Genomic DNA, 24,575 nt, shown 5'->3' with positions numbered 1-24,575 from the left:
AGTTACTACTGTGCATATACATATCTCAGCGAGTCATACATAGCTCGTGTTTATACGAGAAAAGTATTCTAGATACAGCTCCAAAAGACAGAATGTAGTCGAATGGTGTGATTCAATTCTGGAATTCTAAGCTCTAAAGCCAAGTTTTCACTCGCTATAAAATACTTCCAACCGCAACAATCGAAAATGGATTATCATTGATATTAAATTCGGATTTTGGTGGAATCTATATATATATTACAGAGGGGAAGCATACCTACCTCCCTACAGCAAAATCAACAACCCAAAAGAAAAAGGTGGGGAAGCACCCCACCAGGAGGAGAAAATAATTAAATACAAAAACTGGAAGAACACTACTTTCCACAAAGCATGTGTGTGTATATATATGTATATTGAAAAGGAAAAAAACAGGTGGAGGAGGTGTGCACTGAAATTATGTTGCACTATGCAACTCCATGGGCTGTCCTGCTTTATTCGTGTAACTCAAGAATGTGGAATTGCTATGATGAAATACATCGGCAAAGAGTTTTATCAGGTGTGTAAGGCAGAGAACTGACCGGCTTGACAAGGCCCATGGTTCCCATGGTCTTGTTTGAATAATTTGAACCTCGTTGTTATGTATATACTTTCAAGCCTTTTCAATTATGCACTCCGAGTACTGGCCAGTCAGACAGCCTTTTACAAATGTAAATGCCTCATATGTTGCATTGTTTCACCAGTTAATACAGCCGAGCTCTGCCGGGATTTAGAAGTGATTCTGACATTCTCCAACCCTACAAAATTAGTTGGTTGTGCTTTATTAACAAAGCTGCCGTAATCCAATGTTGCATTTTGCACCATAGCATGAAACCAAAATCAAGTTCAGTACAATACCAGCAAACGAACAAAAAAAGTTACAGCTACAGGAGAATACCTTACCAAAACACTGGGACTCCCTAGAAAAGCACCTTTAGGTGGTTCTAAGAACAAGTTCAATCCAATATAGCCATTGATGAAATTAAAACGGTAGACTAACAAGGGAAATAGTTATTACATGGGTTCCACCAAGGTAAATTAGAAGTTCTATTTGAGGGCTTCTTATTCATTTGAAGGTCTAACATGACTATTCATCTGATTCTCTTCCATATTATAACCAAGAAATGGCTGGGGTCTGTAACATCTAATGGACTTGAAATGGAACCAGGTTCCAATGGATTACCGTGTAATAATGCAGCCAAGAGAGAAAACACCCATCTCATTTTATTTAGAGTTACATGAGATATTCTATTTGTGGGTTTTAAGCGCAATTTTTAAATTTGTTAATTTTGGCAATTAAGCAAAAATATTCTAGAGGTTTAGGATTACGGTATGTACAAGAGCTGCATGTACATGCCACTAACTGAATTTTCACATCTGAGTTGCCGATCCAGTTTCTGTTACGGTAAAGAGCTACCCTCTTACCACTAGATTGAATAACAGGCTTTCTGAAAGGATCTCCTAGAATCTCCTGTATGCAAGTTTATTTAGTATTTTATAAATATGCACATATATTAAACTACATTAAGAACAGATGAGCTTTATTTGTAAGATTCATTTGAAAACCCACACTTGGTTTAACTATGAAATGATGAAAATCCCTTGCAAAATGATGAGAATTAACCTCCTAAAAAAATTTTAAGTGGAATTAAAACCAGACATCTTTAAATTCCATCAAATTGAATTCCATTAATGAATCTGTTCGTTTCAAACATAGGCTTACATCTAAAATAAGTTGATTTGTTATTTATAAAAAAAAAAAACAGATTAGGATCAGGTATCTTCACTTTCCTCCTCCCTCCCTAAGTTCCTCCAGCCCTATTTTTCTCTTTCCTTCATTTCTCAGTACACTTTTCTTTGTGCTACATAACATCCAATATGACCCTCAAAATTACCACTAATCTTTTTGTTGTTCCGGACAACCGGATAAAGAAAAATGGAACAAACCAGAACCAGAAGATGTGAAAGGGAAATTGCAACAAGTGCAAGCTCTGAAACAAGCTCGTTTTGAGCATTTCCTTAGAACAGACATTGCCAACTTTTCCAATAAACAACTTATAATCATAGAGCCAAAAAATATCATAAAAAGAATTCACAGTCAAAAAGTGTCTTGTAATTAGCCACTTCCATCATCCGCTCAGACTTTTAGAAAGGGAAAAGACCCAAAAAAAGAACAAACTAGAAGCCAAAGTGTAGACTGCTGTTTAGGATAGTGCGTGAATAGGTTGTTAATGTAAAAAAGTGTAGGACACCTAGAAAAATCGATAGAAACCATTTTTCTAACTTATGGAGTCGTCAGCTTAGCAAGAGCATCTAGAAGTACAGCAAGAAGTACTTTTTTAAGGAATGCAATAAATTACTTGCCTGTTCTGCAGCTTCACTCTTAAAAGGCCCATATGAGCTTGAGACTGTCCTACATGACTCGGCAATATTGGATGCGAGATTGAATGTTGTAGACACACAATCTGAGTTATTATAATCTTCCTGCTTCCAGGCTAAGGACCTACTACTGTTTGATGAATGAATCAAATTCAACAACACATGTGCCTGTAACATGTGATGAGAGATACGTTAAAACCAGTGAAAGGGAAACACTTCTTAACTAAAGCAAACATGCATGTAATTCATGTAAGCCATTATCTCACATGAAACGCTGCTTTTAGAATGTCGTCGGACTTTGCCTGATCCTTGAGCAACGCATATACTTTGCCCTTGGAAGGATTGTATGTCACCATATATCTCTCTTTCTGCCATCAATCAATAGGATAAATCAAATACCACTGCAGAAAGAGTGAGAGAGAGAGACAAATTTTGGCTTTAAATCATTCTCTTAAAAAGGGTTTACCTCAAAAAAGGGTTTTATTGCCAGATATGCACTTGGGTCTTGGAATGCATCCTTAAACCTTGATCCTGCAAAACAATTAAACAGTCATCAAATTGAACACAGGGAAAACAGGGCCATACAATGCCTAACCTTCCGGAAAAGAAGGCATAGTAATCCACACATACCAAGGACAACATGCCCGTCCTTCAACCATGGCAAAACGAATATCTTTTCCTGCATATTAGCCTCATACAGTGAAGGAACACGTCCTGCAGTTGGATGCCAAATCAATCAAGTCACTCTACATATAAAACAAGCCTTAGGCCTACAAACATATCTTTATATCAATAATTTGTCCAGTGAGAACATAGAGGAACCCGGTGATTGAGTGAAGACATATGCTATCTGCGCCTTTATTTTTAGGGAATTTAATTTTGGGAATTAGGATAAACTGGATTCTATATTATTAAGGATTTAGAATCTCTGCCACATCAACCAAGTATTTGAACGTATGAAAGAACACGAGCTGTGATTTTAACAGTAATTGTATCCATTTTGCTAAGGATTTGGAATTTTTCCAACATCAAATTACCACCAAAGATTAAGTATTTGAAACAATGGAAGAGGATGAGCTTATTTGAGATTTAAATCCCACATGCTAACCTGTCTTCAGAAAGGAGTCCACTGCTACTGTAAATCTAGCACGGTTTAATGTGTGCAACACTACAGATTTAACCTGGCGGAGAATTCACAGAATGTATTAGCAGAATAAAATCTTCTTCTACAAACAAAGACAACTGAGGAAGTGGAAAGAAATACTGGTTATTATTAATACAAAGTCACACCTCTCGATAAGAGCTGAGGATGTATCCACATGACAGAAAGGCAAATGTAGAAACCAACGAAGGATTTTTTTTTGAGATCATAATGCTTAGTCCAGTTCCCAGCTTCAGGTATTGAAAGTTCAGTAAGTATCAGGAATAACACGAAAGACATGAATAAAAGCATCAAATAGCATTACATTGCACACAATAAAGGGAAGTTCCCAACTTCACACAACAAAACCTCAGTTACATCGGAATCAATCACAAAAATTTACAGATACCATGAAAACACAACAGCATGCACCGTACATAATACAAAACCTCCATGTTGAGACATAATCTTCCAAACCCAAAACCATAGCATGACTTTTTTCAACTTTTTTAACATAGCACAATTCTTTTAACTTTTTTAACCATAGCATAATTTTGTTATTTAGCTTCTACCTTTTTTTTTTGAGATAAGTCATTTAGCTTCTACTATAACCTAATACTTAGGCTCAGTCCTACAGATATGTACCTTAATTGCAATTAAACATTAAAAAAAGTCCTTAATAGTACTGGCTCAGTTAATATAATTATTGATGCACTGTCCTTTCCCTTTATATGCACCTTTACTAAACAGAAACATGAAAATGACCGAACTAAAAATATGGAAGAGAAATCGGACACATTCTCTCAAACAAAGAAATTATCACAAAAATTTTCATAAACACCTGAGGTATGTAAAAAACCTAGGGTATGTAAAAGAAATTAAAATGATGCAAAATTTGCAGAAAGTATTTTCATTAGAAATTAACAAACAATATTACAAGCATACCAGATCTGCAATGTTGCCCACACATTCCCCTTTAGCTGTGACATCCCCAATGTTTTCTCCTTTAGCAAAAGCTTTGTAAATTGGTGTACGAGTTGATGTTGATGTTACAGCACCAACATTCTGAAGGATATTGATATAAATAAGGCCGATGCTGGTAGAGAACCGGATCAATATCAGATGCATATATTATATGAAAGTCATCAAACCTTTGCCACATTAGCAGCACAAGCCAAAGGAAGGAAAAGGTGTGGCACAGCAGCTGTTGCTAGCTCAACCCCAGCACCCAACTCCATAAGAAGGTCACCTGCAAACCTCAACTGCAAGACACCTTGCTTTAGCAACCTACAGTTCAAATAAATATTAATCATTTCCATGAAAGATCGTAAATATACCTGTTTTAGGTCATAGTCAAATTTCTTTCCTTGACGAGCAAAAAGCATTTTTCCAACACGACCAGCACCATCCTGCAAATGTTTCAAACTTCTAACTTAACAATGTAACATCTTAATGTTTTAAAATAACAGAACAGAAGCTTTACAAATGCAAATCAGAAACTAAATTTCTACAGTATTTTATTTTGGACAATTTAGATTGAAACCTTTATAAATCACGTCATTTTATAACTAAGTCTCAAGATTTAATCAGAAAGCAGCAACTCATTCTCGATTGCAGTTTTTCTGTTCTTTTTTTTCTTTGGGAACATTCACAATTGCAGTTTGCGTTACGGAGAAAGATGAGAAAGACAAAAGTACCCTTGTCTGGATTTACTTCTATACTATATGTGTTTGTGTCTGTCATATATCTACCTATACATATATATATGTATATTGCATATCTATTTTTGTCTAAGGCACTTATTCTTTTGCATCTCATTTCTGCATTCTTATTACCTGTAGTATTTCAGCTCATCCTAACCATACATTTACCAAATTTAAAAAAAAAAACATATGCAAGTTCCACAAGAACTTCAGGAAATAGATATTTTTATGTAATTCCACCACTAAATGTACCACATGCTCATATTACATCCACTTAGTAGTTTAATTAATAGTAGTGGTAGAAATTTCAACAAACTTCAAATCAAATTAACAAAATTTCCCTATCACTTTTGGGGGATATTAAGACTTATTATTATATTTACAAGTAACCAACAGTGTTTTTTTCACTTTGATTCTATTTAATGCAACACAAACCCACAAAATGTTACCTTACACGAACGATACCATCCTGCACTGAGTTCCTATTTTTTATTTTATATATTCAATTTTTTTCTCTTTTCCAAATCTTTTTTTTTAGAGAAATTTTTCGTCATTACGATAATTCCTAAACAAACCATAACTACATCACATGTCTATTAATATAATATGTTAACTCCATGTGCTGCGAGTACCACATGTAAAATAATGAAGTGAATTGTGTTGGGAAGTGTATTTTATATAGCAACTACGGTAAAGTGTATGCCAGTAATATATCATCCCATGTAATTAAATGAGTTTGCTTTTATTGTTCATATAAACCTGTATATACAGGCCCTATTACTATTTCAAAAAATATATATATAGCCCCTATTATTCAACAAAATTAACACTTAATTCTCCAAATGGTATCAGATTCGGCTTTTATTGTAAAAATAAAAAAAACTCTAAAGAGATTTAATCTTCATAACCGACCACCACACTCTAACCACCGGCCACCAGACCAACCACCTCCACCACCACCAGCCTTCATAGCCAGCCCTAGGTCCTAAACCGCACAGACAAAAGCAGCCAGAGCAGTCAATCAGCCAACTACCAGAACCGCACACCTGCACCTGCATAGCTTCTATCCAGCCAGCTGTGCCGCAAGCCACCGCCCAGCTTCCTCTATCGCACGTCCAGCAACCTGCACAACATAGTAGCACCCTCCCCCCTTTGTGCGTCCGTTCCTGGTTGCTCCTGCTGCACAGCCTCTGTCTGCCACTATTGCTCCCTGCACAGCCAATCACAAGATTGCATGGTCCTTTGTGCTCAGTCTTCGGAAATTCCAGCTAGTAATCTCCCTTCTATTACTTCTTATTTGACCTTAACTTTCCTTAAATATTATTTTGAAAGACGCCAAAGGTTACGTCTCAATCTACTGGCACAAACTTCCCAACAGGAAACTCAGCATAGAATGGCAGCGAATTTCGGTAAAATTCCAGATTGCATACTGCTTCAATGGCAAAGATTACTTGAGTTGGTCCAACTAATCTGGACTACCCTAAAGGGCAAAGGAAAACTAAACCATATCTAAGGCACTTGACCAAAAGCAGGGAGATCCCACTTTTAATTCTTGGGATGAGTGAGATTCGTCGATTATGACCTGGCTTTGGAACTTCATGGCACCAGAAATTAGTAAAACAATTATGTGTTTATCTACAACAAAGGAGATCTCGAATTCAATCCCAAAAATCTATTCCAAAAGAAAAGATGCAGCTCAGATATATGATTTGACCATCAAAACCTCGTCAACTAAATAAGCCAACAAGACAATCACAAGATATGCCGACCTTCTAAAAGTTCATTGCAAGAATGTGACGAATATCATAATATCACTATGAAAAGCAACAAAGGCACAGAAGTCTTGAAAAGACTAGTTGAGAAAGATAAATCATACCAATTTATAGAAAGAATTAATGTGAGTCCATAACCTGAGAAAGGAAGAAATATCATCCCTAAGGAGGGGATATCTATCCTCAACGCTGAGGAAAGCAGAAGCAGGATTATGCTTGAATCCTACACCACCAAGGACTCTGCAATGGTGATTAAAGGCTCCAAATCACATCAACTAGGAAAGGAACCAAATTACAGTGCGACCTCAGCTGCCAGCAGGAAGAACATAGAAAATTTTGGGTGTACCTTTTGCAAGAAACCAAGGCACACCATAGAAAAGTGTTGGAGGTTTCATGAAAAGCAACCATTTTTTAGCAAGGATTAGGGATACAAGAAGAGTCAGGGACAGGCATATATAGCCCAAGAGGAGAAGCTTACACAGACCTGTGATTTCAAGATAGAAATTGAGCACCTGCCAACCTGACTTAAGCAACTTAGAAAACCTAAAGGTACAAGTCTCCTAGCACATTCAGGTATGATTTTTATTTCCTGTGGTTTACACACCTCAGATAAATCATTTGCATTGTCATGGATCGTGGATTCAGGAGTTACTAACCACATGACCAACTCTTCTAAGCTGTGTAACATTTATGCTCTAAGTCCCAACAATAAGAAAATGCCACTGCTGATGGTTCACTAACCATAATAGCAGGAATTGGAACAATAAACCTTAATCTCTGTCTTACTTTTATGAACGTTCTCCATGTACCTAAATTATGCACCAATCTTATATTGTAACCAAATTATCCCATTGTCCTAATTGTAAAGTGATCTCTTTCTTTTTGTAAATTTTGGGACTAGAACTCAGGGAGGATGATTGTACGTGCTAAGGCTTGGGACATGTTATATCCTGCATACACCTGACGTACCCAGTACCATTCTCTCTACCGGTACATTTAGATAAGTTATGGTTGTATCACAAGAGACTAGGATACTCTTCTTTCTCTACAATTAATGTCATGTTTCCCTCTTTATTTTCTAATTGCAATAGTGAAAGTTTACACTGTAATGTATTTGAACTAGAAAAATATTGATGTGTAACCTTTTTCTTCTAGTAATAAAAGAAGTAATTTTCCTTTTCAGTTGATTCATTGTGATGTTTGGATCCCACTAATACTCCCAACATCTCTGAGGCACGGTAGTTTATTTCTTTCATTAATGATCGTACTCGGGTTACTTAGATTTTTCCAATTGAAATCTAAAACTAAACTTAATCGTGCTGTTCCTTAATACCATACCATGATTAAGACACAATTTGGGGTAACAATTAGATGTTTTAGAACTGATAATGCCCAAGATTACTTCAACCAAGCCTTAACCTCCTCCTTTCAAAAGGAAGGAATTCTTCATAAGCCTTTATGTGTCTATACTCCACTACAAAACAGGGTCGCAAGATAAAAAGAACAACCACTTGCTTACCAGAACACATGCTTTCTGTTTCAAAACAGTTGTTAAGTGATAAGGATTCCAGATTTGAGGGAATCGTAATCAAACTTTTCCAATTCTAGCATGATCGCCTTTCGGATTAGGATCCTTGATTCTAGACTGATTTAGACTAATCTGATTAGATTTTCTCCTACAATATCTCCTAGATTTTCATTTTTGTAAATGTATATAAACATTGTACAAACTAAATTAAAAAACACAGGTAACAAAAATGCATATAAACTTTTATATTTTGTACATGGCACCCCTTGGTGCCTATATTAAGGCACATACTTTTTTTCTTAAACATTGTAACTGAGTTATATTTGACGCAAATGAGGAGTGTTGATGCAAGTTGCATTTTGTTTTATAGGGAAAAGAAAGGGAATATTCAAGGCAATCAAGGAGGTGCACCATAGGTAATTACTAGAGCTAGATAGGGAAAAGGTTATATGATCTATGTACAAACTGCATGTTCTAACACAAACAACCATCTGCCAAAAATACAGTATAGCAGTATGCAAAGTCTTTCAATGGACAAATGGAACTGGGCCAACCCTAAAAAAGTTATTCTATTTCTCTTTCAAAGGAAAATAAAAGGCTCTTCTATTTCTCTCTCTCCAAAACATCCAAAGCATTAACCTTTTTCCTGGTTTCCACCATAATCCAAAGAGTGAAGAAATTAGGTAGCTAGAAACTCTTACTTAAAAATGGTAAAAAGAATCAATTCCATTTTTTTACGCTCTCAGAAAATCTTGACATGGAATAAGATTAGGAAGAAAAGAATATGAATTAATGGTGGAAGAGTCATGCTGTAAAAGAGAAATAATTTAAGATAGTATCTTTTTAGACATTTACTCCTTCATCCTGATTTTTGCCCATGAACTACTAATACCAAATGAATCATAATAAGCAGCACTTTCCCTGTGACCTGAGGGACATTGTAATACCATTTAGAGGTCAAGATACAACTGGAAGTTGAAGTATTGGTTTTACCTTGAGAATCCAGTTAATAGCAACAGCAGCAGGAGTAGCCCTGTTCCTAGAGACTCCAACTGAGCTCAAAAGGGTTTGTGTTGTGAAAACGCCCATTGCTCCACCAAAGAAGTGCTACCAAAAATGAAAGCACAATCAATACAGCAGTTTCAAGTACCAAAATTCTAGTGAACAAAATCAACACGGGGCATGTACACCCTTAACACTTCCGAAACAATATCTTGTTTTGGTTATTCCATCAAAAGCAAACTATGAGAAACACCTTCAAAGCTCTCCATGTCATATACGGCACATAAGATGGAGTTACACTCTCAGGAAAGCCTTCTGGTACTACATAGGATCTTATGAACGACATCAACTCCTGCAGCAAAAGACGGAGTGAGTGAACCACGGCATTATTAGAGCTAAAATGGTGGAGCCCTCTATCTTTGATATTTTTCTACTACAGAGCATGGAACTTACTCTTAGGTTTCCAAAAGAGAAATGAATATATAAGCTAAACAAGAGATTAATGTCTCCATGTCAATATTGTAGCATAATCTCCTGCATTGCAGGCAACTGCACTGTGAAATATACAGGTTAAGAGAATTCATTCTGATCAGCAGTTCTTCTGTGCTATACTAACAAGCAGAGATTCTGGTACATCACTACTGGTGGTAAAACGGAAAATGAGATTGTTAATAACAGTGATATTCCATGGAAAAATCACAAAAAGAAAAGCAACGGACAACATGTCAATAGCTCAGAATCATCACATTCCAAAAAGATCTATTAAATTTTGCATATTGACTCGTTCAAAATAAACATATAAAACCAGAGTGGAAAAGAAAAATGACGGTGAAACTAAGTCAAATTCAAGCAAGGAGAAGAAAACAAAAAGAACAAGCAAAAATTCCCATTGAATCACTTGAATAATATGTGAACATGTTTTTTTCTAAAAAAAATGGAATTCAGAAAAGGCAACGCAACATCCAGGCAAGAAAAAAAAAAAAGAAAAACAGATACACGTACAAAAATATATAAAATATGAAGGCAAAATTAAAGGAGTGATGAAGAAGCAGAAACTGACATCGACAGGAGCCTGAGGAGTCTGCAAACTAATGGCACGTATGGAATTCTTTTTAAAACCACCGGCGGCGTCTTTCTCGGCAACGTACCTCCATCTCCGGCCATCGATTTCCTCACAACAGATCAATCTAAAGCTTGAATCGACGAATTCCTCTTCCACGAGGCCTCGCAATCTGGTTCCCTCGAGAGAAAGCAGAGGCTGAGATTGAGAAACGGATTCACCAGGATGATTAGCGAGAGACGGAGAACCGTGATTAGGAGGCGCGGATGCCAGATTAGCGCTAATACGCAGCGTTTCGCGAACAAGGAGCCGAGCGTCTTGTGAGGTAGAAGAAGCTGCGGCGGCGGTGGTGGAGGTTAGGGTTTGGGAAGGGGATTGTTTGAGATTGAGAGGCGGCATGGTGTAGAATTTGGAGGAGAAGTTGAGAATGAGGAAATGGTGATGGATTGTGGAGGTTGTAATGGCGAGAGAAGAACTTTGGAATTAACGTAAGAAGCAGCAGAAGGTACTTCTGCCGCGATGGCAGTTGGCTTTGTTAGCCTAGAAATGTACTTTCCCTGCGGATCTACTGAGGTGGAACAGAGTCCAGACACATCATCACGACACTTCATCTTCTTCTCTTTCTCTTAAGGCTCTGTTTGGCTACCGAATTTCAGTAACTTAATCCACCATTTCTTTATTTATTTTTTTTTTAAAAAAAATCACCATTTCTTTCTAATTAATTAAATATATTTAGACCAAAAATTAAATATGCACATACCATATATTTTATTAATTTTTTAATATATATACGCGACAAATACAGATCAATTTAAATTTATAATTTTTTATAAAATAAATAAAATATTAATTAAAAAAATAATCAGTCAATTCAATAATAATTAATAATTCACTTAATAAATTAATAAATTTTGATTCCATAGTTATTTATATTATTATTTATATTAAATATCTCAATTTCAATTATTATCTTGTGTAAAAAATTATTTAATAATTTATTTTAATTATTAACAAATAAATACATACTAATTTAAATTTATAATTTTTTATAAATAAATATAATAAAAATTATATAAATAAAAAATAATTAGTCAATTCAATAATAATTAATATTTCACATAATCCACTAACAAATTTAGATTCAATAATTGTCTATATTATCTTAATTATTATTAATATTTATTTTTTATTAGTATAATAAATAGTTTTTATTTTCTATAATTGAAATTTTTTAAAAAATCTGAATTTTTTATAATATTTTTTATTTGATAAACTAAATTAATTAATTTTATTGCAATATACATAGTTTTAATAAATAATTAATTAATTAATTTAAAATAACATTTCCATTTCTCCAACTTCTTTTCCCTCAATGAAGAAACCAAGAAAAGACGAAGCCAAACACGTACTTACGTGGTGTAAAACAGAGCGAACAAAAGGTGATGCGGTGTCGTTTTCCAAGAGAGCCACACGAGTTTCGAACGCAGCGCGTCTTGGACCTACTGACGTGGCGTCGGATTAGGTGTCAGCGAGTTGCATAAAATTATACCCTAATGACACGTGGCATAACCCTAATTGTCTTCGAGATAATTCTGAGCCTGCCACGTCAGCTGTCAGCTCATCCTCGTAATATCACGAGTTATCTTTAACGGAAGTTAAAGGCAATCTTGATTTTTTTTTTTTTTTTTTTCCAAATCTTATCCATTTTACTTATAATTCAACTTGAATTTGATTAGATAATTTTATTTATATTAATTAAATATAATTATATTTATATTAATAATAAAAATTAAATATATTTATTATAAATAATATATATTAAATTATATTCATCAATATAAATATAACTATATTTATTAATATAATATGTTATAAATGTAAATATAAATATATTTAAATTTTAAAATATATATATTTATATATAACAATTAGATTTTGAATAAATTTTAGAAGCGCAAACTTAAACCCATCTCGATAATTCTTATTTTTTTCATTAACTGAATCCGACAGGATCAGAATTTGTTATTATAACAAAAAAAAAAATGTATTATACTATAATTACAAGCGTAAAAAATATTAATTTAAATATAAAAAGTAATAAGATAAAAATAGTGAAGTCAATATATTTTTTTTACCGTCAATTCTAATAGTTATTGTCTCTATTAACTGTAAGATGAATCGAACAATGAACGGATCGAAATAATTTAAGAAATAAAAGCAACTTCAATTAGGGTATTCTAGTTCGATATGTTACCTTCTCGATCTATCATGGTAGACAAAGGTAGTTTAGATCGAGACGCTCCCTTTCGAGTCCGGGGATCATTAGTCGGTCGTCGGATCGTATCGATTCGGGCTGGATCAACGGCCCACGTGCAAGCAATCAATCCTAGGTGCTCTCTACTCTCTGCACTTATAAACAAGGTCTAATGACACAAATACCCTCAGAAAACCAACCCAAGCTTTCGTCTTACACCTGTCAACCTTTCCCTGGCCTTTACCGAGAAAAACCAACTGCCGGTGATTCCCGGAATCCGTACTCGTTTTCGCGAGAAAATAACAGTAATTTTCTCGCGAAAACCATAACCGAAGAATGATCCAGCCGTCATGAAACTCTTCGCTGCCGTAGGACGATGAGGTTGAGCCATGGTCGCATTTTGAATACGCACGTTGTAGTCCCTTCTTCGATTCTCGATGGAACTGGAAAGAGAGCTTGTACCTTCTGTACAGTCACAGCATTCCGATCAAGAGAATGCGGAAGTGATCGAATGGGAGGATTTCGAGCAGGAGCTTGCGCGGCTTTGGAGTCTGTCTTCCGCCCTTAAAGAAGCTAAGGAAAAGAAAGAAAGCCTTCAACGGAAGCTCGAATCGGATATTCAGGTAGGGTTTGTTTTGTTGTGATGTCGATGTTTCCTAGGAGTCTTTATTTTTAGTGGAATATTACGTCTTTTTAACTGCTGATTAGCTTAGAATAATAAAGGTCGGAGAATTTGGGTGTTTTATTGAATTAGAGTTGCTTCTGTGGTGTTTACTTGCAGAGAGAAAAGGAGAAATATAGAAATTCAATCGGATTTTTCCTGAGAGTTAAAGGTAGTTCTGACCTCAATTTTTGAAATGGGGAATGTGGTTTGTCAGATGTAGAATTCTTCAGAACTAAGTCAACAGAGTTTGATTATCCATCGGAAAAAGAAAAAAGAATTAATTTGTTTGGCACCAAAATTTTCCAGGATTTCAAATCCTGAAATGATGAATGATAGAATCTGGAGTTTTTCTTCTGCTGATGTTATCATGTTCTGGTTGTGATAACTAATTACTGAAGCCGCTGGGCCAAGCATTTAAGGCCATACTCCAAAAGAAAGCTGTTTTAGTTAGCGGACTAACTACGTTGACTTGGTGTGTGTCCTCTATTTTCACACCTTACAGGTAGGTATAATCTCTTTTTGCTAAATGAGACAGACGGAATAGAAAGTAGGAAGTGTATCAGAATACTTCGTATATAGTTCTTAGTTCTGGAAAAGATGAATGTAAAACACCTTTTAGTTGAGGGAAAAAAAGAAAAAGAAAACCAGAGTCACTTCTCAAAGAAGTAATGGAAACTTGAGCCCATTTTTTTGGTTCAATTCCTACCTAATTCCTAAACTTAATCTTCTTATTGATCTTAATATATATACTTGAAATAACCATTAGGCACTTGTCCAAATGGTTATGTCCTCTTCTGTTCAAATTCAGAATGTGGGTTCAATGTCTAGTAAGTCTTGACCTGTACTAGAAAAAATACAACAAAATTTCCATATATGTCCACTTCCATCCTGAAATATCTTTCCAATTCCCAATTGGAGAAGTAGAAACTGGAAATTTCTCCTTTTAAGGAGTTCAAGGTGGAAGAAAGGTGATAAAAAACCTCTATGTTCTAATTTTACATATTAAGACTAATATCAAAAGTAAGCTTCAAATTCAACTAGGTATAAAAAGAGAAACCAAATGAGTCTGTCTTGGGTTTATGAGATGCTTCCCTTTCCTTGGAAGTAGTCTTGTTATTTTCCTCTCCTTCCCCCATCTTTTTCGTTTTTCCTTAATATTATTCACAAAATTCTGCCTTCGTACAAGGGTATATATGAAAGGTCAAGTTATATAAAAAGTGCACCAACTATTCTATTGAAATCAACTAGATCAAAAAGGTCTCCTCTATATAAATTCTGTCTGTTGATCCAGAAAAAATTTCAGAATTCTCAACAAAAAATCTTCAACTCCTTGGAAGGATTATTTAACTCCTCCAGACATCCTCAATTTTCTCCGTCTCAACATTCCATAAACTTCTCTTTTATGGCAGGGAAACAGAGGACTAATGTTAATGTTGCATGGTGTTCAGAACTTATACTTTGCACTATTTTGTGGATTGAACTAATTTTGTTAATTTTAAGGATGCATGGTTCTAGATCTTAAGCTTTTTGATTAGGAGTCATCTGCTTTATTTTAGCGAGGATGCTGGGGACCTAGTATATGTTTGATTGACTTGTAAATATTTTATATACAGGTTGCACCCTCTTGGCGCTCATATGTATATAATTCATATTTTACTCTAAGAAAAAGAATATGCTTTACTTTCCATTATATTATTTCATACGGAAAAATTTATTTGATCCATATTATGAGTGAAAGCATAGAATATATTTCTTTTTACATTTTATTTAGCAGAATGTGTGGTGTTGTAACATTGATGCAAAAAGAGTAACCTAAATTGACTAGAGATCGTAATTCCATTAAATATAAAATTATTATACTATTTAGGAGTCTATTATTGTAGTTTTAGTAACTTTAGGATTTTATTCTTACTATTATTTAGTTTTTCTACTTATATTAGTCTTATTTGTTATAGTTCAAAAAAAAAAAGTCCTATTTTGTTAAGAGTAATATTACTATTAGTTTCCTGTCAATTTTTCTTTGGGTTTCTTTGTCCTCAATTGATGGTCCCGCAGATTAGCGGGCGGCAACATGTTTGGGCAGGTCAAAGCTGTGTCAATGAGTCAGTCAAATGAGCTAGATGAAATGCGTCAGAAACTGGAGGTTAAAAAGTTGGTGATGGGAAACATGTCAGTGCATTGCAAGGTAGCTGCAGAGGATGTTAAAAAGAAAGAGGAAAATCTTAGAATTGAAGTTAGATCTCTATTGGTAGCTGGTACAGCTCTTTCTATGGCAAGGAAGCAATCACAGGTAATCTATATTAGTAAACTCTAGATTTTATTTTTATTTTTTTCAAAGAATAGTAAACTCTAGATATTAAGCATTCAAAAAGACACTGTTAAAAGAGTTTTGTTAGATAAAAAAAGTCAAAAGTCATAAATTATGAGGGACCAGAAAGCATAAAACTTGATGATTATTGTCTTCTATTTTAGTATATACTGGTTTGTTATATCGGATATAAGTCACTTAAAATGAGCTGTGTATACCAATTCAAATGCTAAAATGATATTGATGTGATACGTTCCATGGAAATGTTTGCAAGCTTGCTAAGACCTTTTACAGGCAGGAAAAATGAAATTGTGATTTAATTCCTGGATATGCAGACGTATCAGCATATGCAACTTTTATTATTTTCTAGAACATGGGAATAACATAATTTGAAGGTCTAATATTTTTTGCTTACTATTGGAGATTAAGGTGGAAACTTTGTCTTAAGCCAGATGATCTTTATTTATTAATTTCTTTATTTATTTTTGGAAAAAAACCAAAATCCATATGCTCATTTTAGTGGGAGCAGCTTTTGTATTTGAAGTAATTACACAGATCCACTTGATTTTGTTTGATGTGAAGCCTCTGTTATTCAATGTCTTTCTGGATATTCTTATTTAGGGGGTGTTGGCTCTACTTAAAAGTTGCCTATAAAGATCTGTGGTTTTATATATTTGGTAAATTTGTAACAAATAGGTGCTTATGAATGTCTTTTAAACATAAAAAGAGCACTTTTACCCCAGGTTTTGTATATTTATTGAAAGTGCTATTGTCTTGACATATTTAGTTACCTAGCATCCTTATATATATAGATAATATATTTTTTTACCAAAACGAAATAAGTGCTTATTTTTTAAATACACACTTTTATTGAGACATGTAACTATTTTATTTTCTAACTTTGATATGGTGCCTTTTGTTATAAGCATCTAATACTTAAGCACACTTTTTCTTTTTCTTAAAGCCAATAAACTCTTGATTGTTTAGCTGTACTGCACCATTTTATCATAAAAGTTAATCGGGTCCCTCTTTTTTTTGCTGTTCTTGTGCCAGTTACTTACAAAATCTGTATATAAAATGCTCAATTTTCTGTCTAGTTGACATATCCCCTTGTATTTTTACATTTTTATCAAATTGATGAGTGTATGAAGTTGGTGCTTTACTTTTTTATTGAAGTAATTAGTTCGTATATTTTCAACTTAAAATTATTTTTTTAACAGTAAAAAGAAAGTTAATGTCTAAAATTGCTATTACTAAAAGTAGCCTTAGTGTTACCAAATTACTCTAATCCCTTTCTCCCAAAAATCCAAATGCTCCAAGGTTCATCTTCTTCTCTGTCAGTATGTGAGAGCATGCTTTCAAGGTTAATTTTGTTGTCTTACCAATTTCTTTTCTGATGTTCATGTCTGTTTTGAACTTCAAGAATTAAGATTCATTGACCAAAATCTAAGTCCCATATAAGCAAATTCATCAAGTACAAAGATATTTACCAGAAGAACAAGGTTGAAGAAGTAATTACCCTGATGACACAAATGAGCTCTGGAATTAGGTTTCACATGGTTTTTCACCGTCGCTGGTGAAGATAACTTAACGCCCTTGAGGAAAAGGGACTGAAACAAAGACGCTGAGATGCATAAACCCGAGAAATTGTTAGGTCCAACCCTTTTTGGATATTCACTCTCGTTAATTTTTTTATTTTCTATGGATATACTAAGGTTGAAGCCAAACTTTCTGCATTCCCATTTGGAGAACCAGAGAAATTTTATGGGTAATCTCTGACCAAATTTTATAAAGAGCTTTACCAACTCATGCCAATTGGCGTCTTCTCACATACCCTTATTGAGGGAGAAGATGAACCTTAAAAAAATTGGGAGAAAAGGATTAGGTATTTTGGTATTGCAGGGGTTTTTTTAATCATTGTAACTTTAAATATTATATGAACTTATTTTTAACTGCTAAAAAATATTTAGACTATGTGCCAATTTGATAATGTGATTGTTGTTCCTCTTTCCCCTATTGGTATGTGATAGATTGTTGTTTTTGTCTTCGCTTTCGGCTAATACTCATCTCCTGTGGGTCCCTTTTATCTATCTGTAAGAGACGTATCCTCCTATTGGGTATTCTCTCTTTCTTTCCTTCTAATAATGCTTCTTATACCAAAAATTGGTTTAAATATAATGCTGGAATTACAATAATTAATATGGTCATATACCTTTGAGAAAAGAAAAGAAATACGGCCATATATTAGATGGCCATCAGTTGCTTTTAATAGATCAAAGGTCACCTTCCTCTCCCCTCCTCTTTTCCTCTCTATTAATCAAATGTTACTGGAGTTTTAAACATGTGGCAAACTTTGCACTTTGCTTTTGACACAGGAATCAAATAGCTTACTGATTGGAGAAAGAGGTTATGCACACCTGAAAAATATGCACAGGAAGTTACGAATGAGGCAACAATATATGATATCACAAGTGTCCTTACTTTATCCTGTAAAGATCTTGGTTGGACCTGCAGAGGAGCAAGAACTTGAATCATTTCCAGGTTCCAGTAGATTGGTTAATGACAGTGCCATCTTACTTTAATCATAACATTCTTTTTCCTCAATGTTTTTGTTTTGTATTGCTTCTGTGCTGTTGTGTGCTTACCATCCAGTTGCCTTTACTTAATGGTAATCTAGTGACTGACTTTTGGTTTTAGAGGATCTTTAGGATTGTTTATGTCATGCTTATAAGCAGCTTTATGCACTTTGCTCCAATCTCCTTTTTGGTAACATAAAAACAGATTGCTTGTTAGGTTATTAAAAGTGACTTCAAAGGTAACCTCATTCCTAACCATTTTTTTTTTTTCTTTTTTTTTTTTGTTTGGTTTATATATATGTAACAAATTTACTTAACTACCCTTTCATATCCACTTAAAATTAACAATATATATTTTTAAGAACGATGTGTTATATGTTTTATTGAATAATATACCTCTATATGTACAAGTCTCGAGAATAAGGAATGACTGAAAATTATATGTCTCTCTTGACTATTCCGGTGAGTGTTGTAAAGAAGTTGGAAGTTATTCAATGTAGATTTCTATGGGTGATTCTAAGGATAGGAGATATCATCTGGTACCCTGGGAGGAGATTAAGAAGCCTTTTCCGTATGGAGGTTTAGGGGTAAGATCCTTGGTGGAGATGAATATAGCCCTACAAGGTAAATGACTTTGGAGATTTATGATAAGAGAGGGTACCTTGTGGAAAAGGGTGATAGACGCAAATTTCAGAACTAATGAAAAAGGACAGTACACCAAAACATTGTCAAGACTGCATGGGAGAGGAATGTGGAAAAAAATTTGTATGAGAAGGGATAGATTCCAGGCCTGTATTAAATGAAGGGTTGGCAAAGGTGATGGAGTCAACTTTTGACAGGATTGATGGCTGGAGCTTGGAGTCCTTAGAGACATTACCCATAGATATTTTCTATAGCATAACAAAAAGATATTTTGATCAATGATTCATTCAAAGAAATTGGGAGAGGATAAAAAGAGTGACAGGTAGATGTGTTGAGGAACCTTAATGATTGAGAGGTTGTTGAGTATGAGAATCTTCTATTAACTTAGTCACTCATAACTTTGGATGGTAGCAATGATCAACTTTTATGGAGTCTTACTACTACAAGTTCCTTTTCGGTCATATCTTTCTATAAGCAGGAATATTCTGGTTCAGGGACTCCCTTTTAGACAAATTTGGAAGATTTAAGTCCCTCTCAGAGTGACGTTCTTTATGTAGGACACTAGAAGGGGATGCACCTTGACCATTGATAAATTGATGAGGAGGGGAATAACTTGGGTGAATAGTTGTTACTTGTGTAAAAGGGATGCAGAATCTTGCAATCATGTTCTTCTATGGTGTCCAATAAAAGCTCTGGCATATGGTTTACGGATTACTAGGTGTCAGCTGGGCGATAGCGGATTCGGTTATAAATGAATTATGGGCATGGATGGGCATCTGTGGCCGGAGGAAATATGTGGACCTAATCCCGCTATTATCTTTTGGGTTATTTGGAATTAGAGGAATAAAAGAGTTTTTGAGTGGATTGATGATGTTGGAGATTTTGAGAGAATTAAGAATAGTTCGTTTCAGACTCTTGACTTATAATTTTGGGTCATACTCTATCTTATGAAGGATTTTAAGACCTTGTTGATATTTTTCTAGATTTGTAGATAATTTGTGTACGGGTTAGCACTCTTTTGGTGCTTGTTAATATAATCTTATACTTTTTATTTAAAAGAAAATTGTATAGGATGTATTTTACCACAATATTCTTTAACCAGATTCAATCCTAATAAATTATTTTGGTAATAAGCTATGAAAACTGGTGGTGATGGTGACTATAACAGCCTATGAAGGCTGACTCCTTTTAGGTTTTTCTTATTTCAGTAATGAAGGTCGATTATAGTTTCTAAAAGAGTTTGAGTCTCTTAACCTATAGCTCTGATATCATGTAAAGAATTATGTGTTCTATGTTTTGTTACATAATATGATCCTATATATATATAAGTTATCGCGAATAAGAAAGTATATCAACAATTAATTACATAGGGTGTATTTTACTATAATACCTTTTAGCTTAGTGTAACCTTAATTAATTACATATAATGTACATTCTCTAACATATATAATAATGTAGACTATAAAATATTTGTAACATGTATATTGTTATGGATTTTTTAGTAAAAAATAAATTTTTTTGTTAGTACTTTATCCAAATGCATAGCTGTTTATTTATAATGTAAACTATAAAATATTTGTAATATATATATATTTTTATGAACTTTTTAATAGAAATAAATTCTTTTAGTTAGTACTTTATCCAAACATATGGTTACTTTTTAAATAAAAATTTTTCTTCTATAAATAACTTAAAGCATCCGGCTACTTTAAGCACATTTGTTTAAGCAATCCCAAATATCCTCTTTATTTGATGATATCACGTAAGTTATTGGAATAAGATGAAGTTCATTGCTGCTCCTTTAAGCTTACTGGAAGAAAGACATTCTAGGTCTAGTTCACATTTCCACAGTTAACTAGGCTTTGAAGCCAGCTCAATAAGCATTTACTAGTTTTTCTCTCTTAATTTGATGATATCACCTAAGTTACTGGAATAAGATGAATTGCGTTTCTGCTCCTTAAAGCTCACTGGAAGAAAGACATTCTAGATCTAGTTCATGTTTCCACCAGTTACTAGGCTTTGGAACAGCTTAATAAGCATTTACTAGTTTTCGTGTTTGTTCAATGTTTTTCAATATTATATTTGTTTCAATAGATCCTCTCTTGGTATCAGAGATCTGCTTCGCTAACTATCTAGCTTGATATCAATGCTTCTTCCTCCTCTATCTCTAAACCAAAACTGAGAATTTCATCTTCATTCTATTCCTTTTTTTGGTTCTCACAGGAAATTTCACGAGATCTAAACCTGTTAATCAAGGATCGTTGACAATATTAGGTTTGCGTTTGACTGTGCTTCCTTTTACAAAGATGAGCTTTTTCACTGATAAGAAGGAGGTTCAGAGGTCTTCAACTGCCTTAGGATATGTTGCCCACGTTGGTTCCTATCTCATATCTTGATCTAAATTATGAATTTTGGCATCAAGGGGGCATCTTTTGCCAACCCATGTGATGCTTCCTTTTGCATATGTTTATATCATAAATTTAGTGTCAAATAATATAAACTACAAATGCTTTCTGCCATAAGAAATTTAGTTATTTTACCTATTTATTTTTGTATCCAAATTTGTTCAGGCTGTGGGTTTTCTAATATCATTTGCCCCCTTGATTTTGTAAAAAGAAAACAAAATTTTAAAAATTTTCACTAAGTTCCTTTCTTTTTCTTATTGTAGGCTGTTTTACTTGTATCTTCCTATTTGAAAGTTCCTTTGAGGTATCCTCTACGTTTTGGTGGTTCACGCTCATATATTAATGATTACGCTCCTTCGACAGAGCCTACCTTGTCTGACTACTTGTCAGATATAACAGTTTCTGGAAATGTGAAACCTGTAGAATTTCCTCTGTTTCTGGAAGGTCAAGACACAACAAGAGCAGCTTATGCTGTATTTTTGTTAAACAAGGTACATATGCAGATGATGTATTTATATGATTGTTTTGAAGTTGATATACTGTTACTTGTATCATTGGCTTCGGGCGTTGGAACTTGCTCCTTTTCCGTTCAAGCTGTTAATATCTCCATCCTTGAGAAGAGGTTTTTTTTTTTTAAAAAAAAAGAAGGAAATCTCTTCTTTTCTGGTTATATTTCTGGCTTTATATCACAGCATGGATTATTTATTAGTTATTTGCGTGTGATTGTTTCTTGAACTCCGGCCTCTATTTCCTTGATTCCCATTATTGATTAGAAGTTAATTAAGAGCTTAAGCTTGAAGAGAGAGAAATAGAAGAGTGATGTAGCATAATGGAAAAGGGTTTCAAGAAGATGTAGAAAAAGAGAAAGTTCAATTGACAAATGGGGATTCGCAACAACCAAAAATCACAGGGTTGCACAACTAAAATCACATGGTTTAGGCACTTAATTAATGAGAGAACATCAATGTAATTTATTCATAGGCAGACTATTTAATGATGTTAAGTCACCTGCGTGCCTATAAAGTGTCTACATAAGCTAACAAGACTGGAATAAAAAAAAACACTTACAGAATAGGACTTTCGAATAAATAAGAAATAATTATAAAAAAAAACATAATAACTCTATTCTCGTAAAATCCTATGTTATTAATAGTTCTAGTAGGAACCTTATTCTAGTAAATAATTTTGAAAAATTATGCTGGAATTGTCTTTTGTATTCCCTTCTTTTTATACATAGTTGTACCATTTCAGTGCGTCGTTTGCATTACTTGTATTTTCTTCTTCAAAGAATAGGAGCTAAAGCTGAAAGCTCAAGTTTGTACCATAAAATCGGGAACCAAATATGCTGAAAAGTCAAATGGCCAGTACTGGTGTGTGAAGAAAATGCAAATCTCTTTTTGAATTAGAAATCTTCATTGTCAAGATTGCTTCTAGTGTGAAATGGAGGCTGGGGATCTTTTCAGGAACTTTTTTCCCTGTTGCTATTGTGTATTTATTCCAGCTATTAGGTGATTAATGTTCATGAGGGCATCATACTTCATCTTCTATACTAGGATACAAAATTCAGATTGGTTCTAGGAACGTTTAATAGATCAGGATTGCGTCTGATATCAGAGTGTTTTGAGTGCTTTTAAATGAAGTTCGTCTTGCACCGAGTCATTGACAGAGGCTTTATGTTAAAAAAAGTTGTTTACTGCTTTATTTTCTCGGATATAGAAGTTTTATGTTGGCTTTTCTCCTTGTAGAGAAAAAATATATTTTTTGCGGTCCTAAATCTTAGATGGATATATGTTTGATCTTGATAATTATTGAACTTGCTTTTGCAACTTGGAATGTTGAGGTGGATGCGATTTTCACTACTGCTTTTTGGGCGATACCTAACTAACTGGCATGGGTACCGCTAGTAGCTGTTTTTAAGTAACCTGGCTGTAATTTTACTTGGCTTATTGAATGATTGGAAACTGTTGCAGGATTTAGAGCAACTCCTGAATTTCATTGGTGTTAAGAGCTTAGGACCGCGACATCTGTTGGCTAATCTGAAGGAGCTTATCAGGACAATCCAGTCTCCAAATTACCTAGATACATGATTGATATACAAGTTTATTGTAATCCACCCACTTGTAATGAATTTTCACATGGGTGCAAATTTTTTCAAAGGCACTTTCTGTAAAGCCTTGTCCGCCATTACGATTCAATTGAATCACAAATCAAGATAGCAAGAATTCTTTAAGCAATGATGATTCGTTTGTGTGACATGTTGCCACAGAAAGTATCGGCATCTTAGCTCTTGTTTGGAGTGCTGTTAGGAAGGCTAGGAGAAAGGAAATCTTCGGTCATATAAGAAAGGAAAACTCACTTTCTCTTAATCCCATCTATTTTTTGAGTGGTGCGGAAGGAAAGGAACACGAGAAATTTTGATGGACTTAGAGAGAGATTTCACTAACATTAGAGACAAGTGAATTTACAATTTTTTGTTCTTTGATTTGAAATCATGACATTAATGGATTCAACGATTTTGAAAATGTTATCGATCATTTGATTGATACATAATTATTTTTTTATAAATGGACGGTATTCTCTTGATACTTATGTTAATATATATTACACTACGTTTTTATTTTTTTAAAAAAAATATAAAAAAAATTAATAAATCATACACAAGCTTTTTCTTTCTTTTCTTGTTGTTCTCGAAGCCTCAAGTCTAAGCTCTACGTGGTTAGTTAGTAATTTTCTCACCGAGAGAAAAGTTGATTCGGTGAAAAAGTTACCACTTCGTTTTTATGGATGCTATTGAATTTTTATGCTGGTGTTATTGAATTTTTCTTTCTTCTTGAAATGAATACTGGTTTATTAGAAGAATTACATTTCTGAAATTCTAAATTTTCCTATTAGGATTAAATCGAGTGCATTCGATGTTTTTAAAGGTTAAAGTTCAATCAGCACACTATAAATAACAAGAAAATAACAGATTTCTTTTTTTCTAGTTCATTCTTTCTTCTTCCAACTTCCCAGCTGCAACCCTCTTTTAGTAACTTCTGTTTTATTTTTCCGACTATATAATATATTCCTTAATACTATAATATAATTCTCCCTTTTTCATTAAACCAAAGTTTCTAAAGGTAGAAT

The 24,575-nt window shown here is 34.0% G+C and overlaps 2 protein-coding genes across 8 annotated transcripts; one reads left to right on the top strand and one right to left on the bottom strand.

Annotated features, from left to right (window-relative positions):
* Nucleotides 1-162: 162 nt before the first annotated feature.
* On the bottom strand, nucleotides 163-11,217 carry RUS6 (root UVB sensitive protein (Protein of unknown function, DUF647)). 2 transcript variants are annotated; one of them, XM_088210877.1, is made up of 13 exons: nucleotides 10,601-11,217; nucleotides 9,794-9,892; nucleotides 9,532-9,645; nucleotides 4,873-4,944; nucleotides 4,687-4,797; nucleotides 4,481-4,600; nucleotides 3,685-3,786; nucleotides 3,503-3,575; nucleotides 3,025-3,108; nucleotides 2,861-2,925; nucleotides 2,661-2,762; nucleotides 2,380-2,562; nucleotides 163-773 (listed from the first exon to the last, which is right to left on the bottom strand). In XM_088210877.1, exons 1-13 carry the CDS (start codon nucleotides 10,997-10,999, stop codon nucleotides 720-722), a joined length of 1,578 nt encoding a protein of 525 aa, XP_088067003.1. In that variant the 5' UTR covers nucleotides 11,000-11,217; the 3' UTR covers nucleotides 163-719. The 2 variants fall into 2 exon arrangements, with proteins under 2 accessions (XP_088067003.1, XP_088067004.1); XM_088210878.1 differs by lacking the exon at nucleotides 10,601-11,217 and adding an exon at nucleotides 9,994-10,081.
* A 1,764-nt stretch (nucleotides 11,218-12,981) lies between these two features.
* LOC110807373 (vacuolar protein sorting 38-like) lies at nucleotides 12,982-23,702 on the top strand. 6 transcript variants are annotated; one of them, XM_022032501.2, is made up of 7 exons: nucleotides 12,982-13,477; nucleotides 15,602-15,808; nucleotides 18,202-18,367; nucleotides 21,268-21,416; nucleotides 21,713-21,753; nucleotides 21,873-21,940; nucleotides 23,420-23,702. In XM_022032501.2, exons 1-7 carry the CDS (start codon nucleotides 13,292-13,294, stop codon nucleotides 23,452-23,454), a joined length of 852 nt encoding a protein of 283 aa, XP_021888193.1. In that variant the 5' UTR covers nucleotides 12,982-13,291; the 3' UTR covers nucleotides 23,455-23,702. The 6 variants fall into 6 exon arrangements, with proteins under 6 accessions (XP_021888193.1, XP_021888188.1, XP_021888189.1 ...); XM_022032500.2 differs by adding an exon at nucleotides 13,636-13,687 and having other exon boundaries at nucleotides 13,338-13,477; nucleotides 21,713-21,940; XM_022032499.2 differs by adding an exon at nucleotides 13,636-13,687 and having other exon boundaries at nucleotides 13,338-13,477; nucleotides 15,574-15,808; nucleotides 21,713-21,940.
* Nucleotides 23,703-24,575: the final 873 nt, after the last annotated feature.

This window comes from Carica papaya, chromosome 9 (assembly GCF_054855325.1).
Source record: "Carica papaya isolate Zhongbai chromosome 9, ASM5485532v1, whole genome shotgun sequence".
NCBI classification, from domain to species: domain Eukaryota; kingdom Viridiplantae; phylum Streptophyta; class Magnoliopsida; order Brassicales; family Caricaceae; genus Carica; species Carica papaya.
This window is presented reverse-complemented; position numbering and strand designations above follow the sequence as displayed.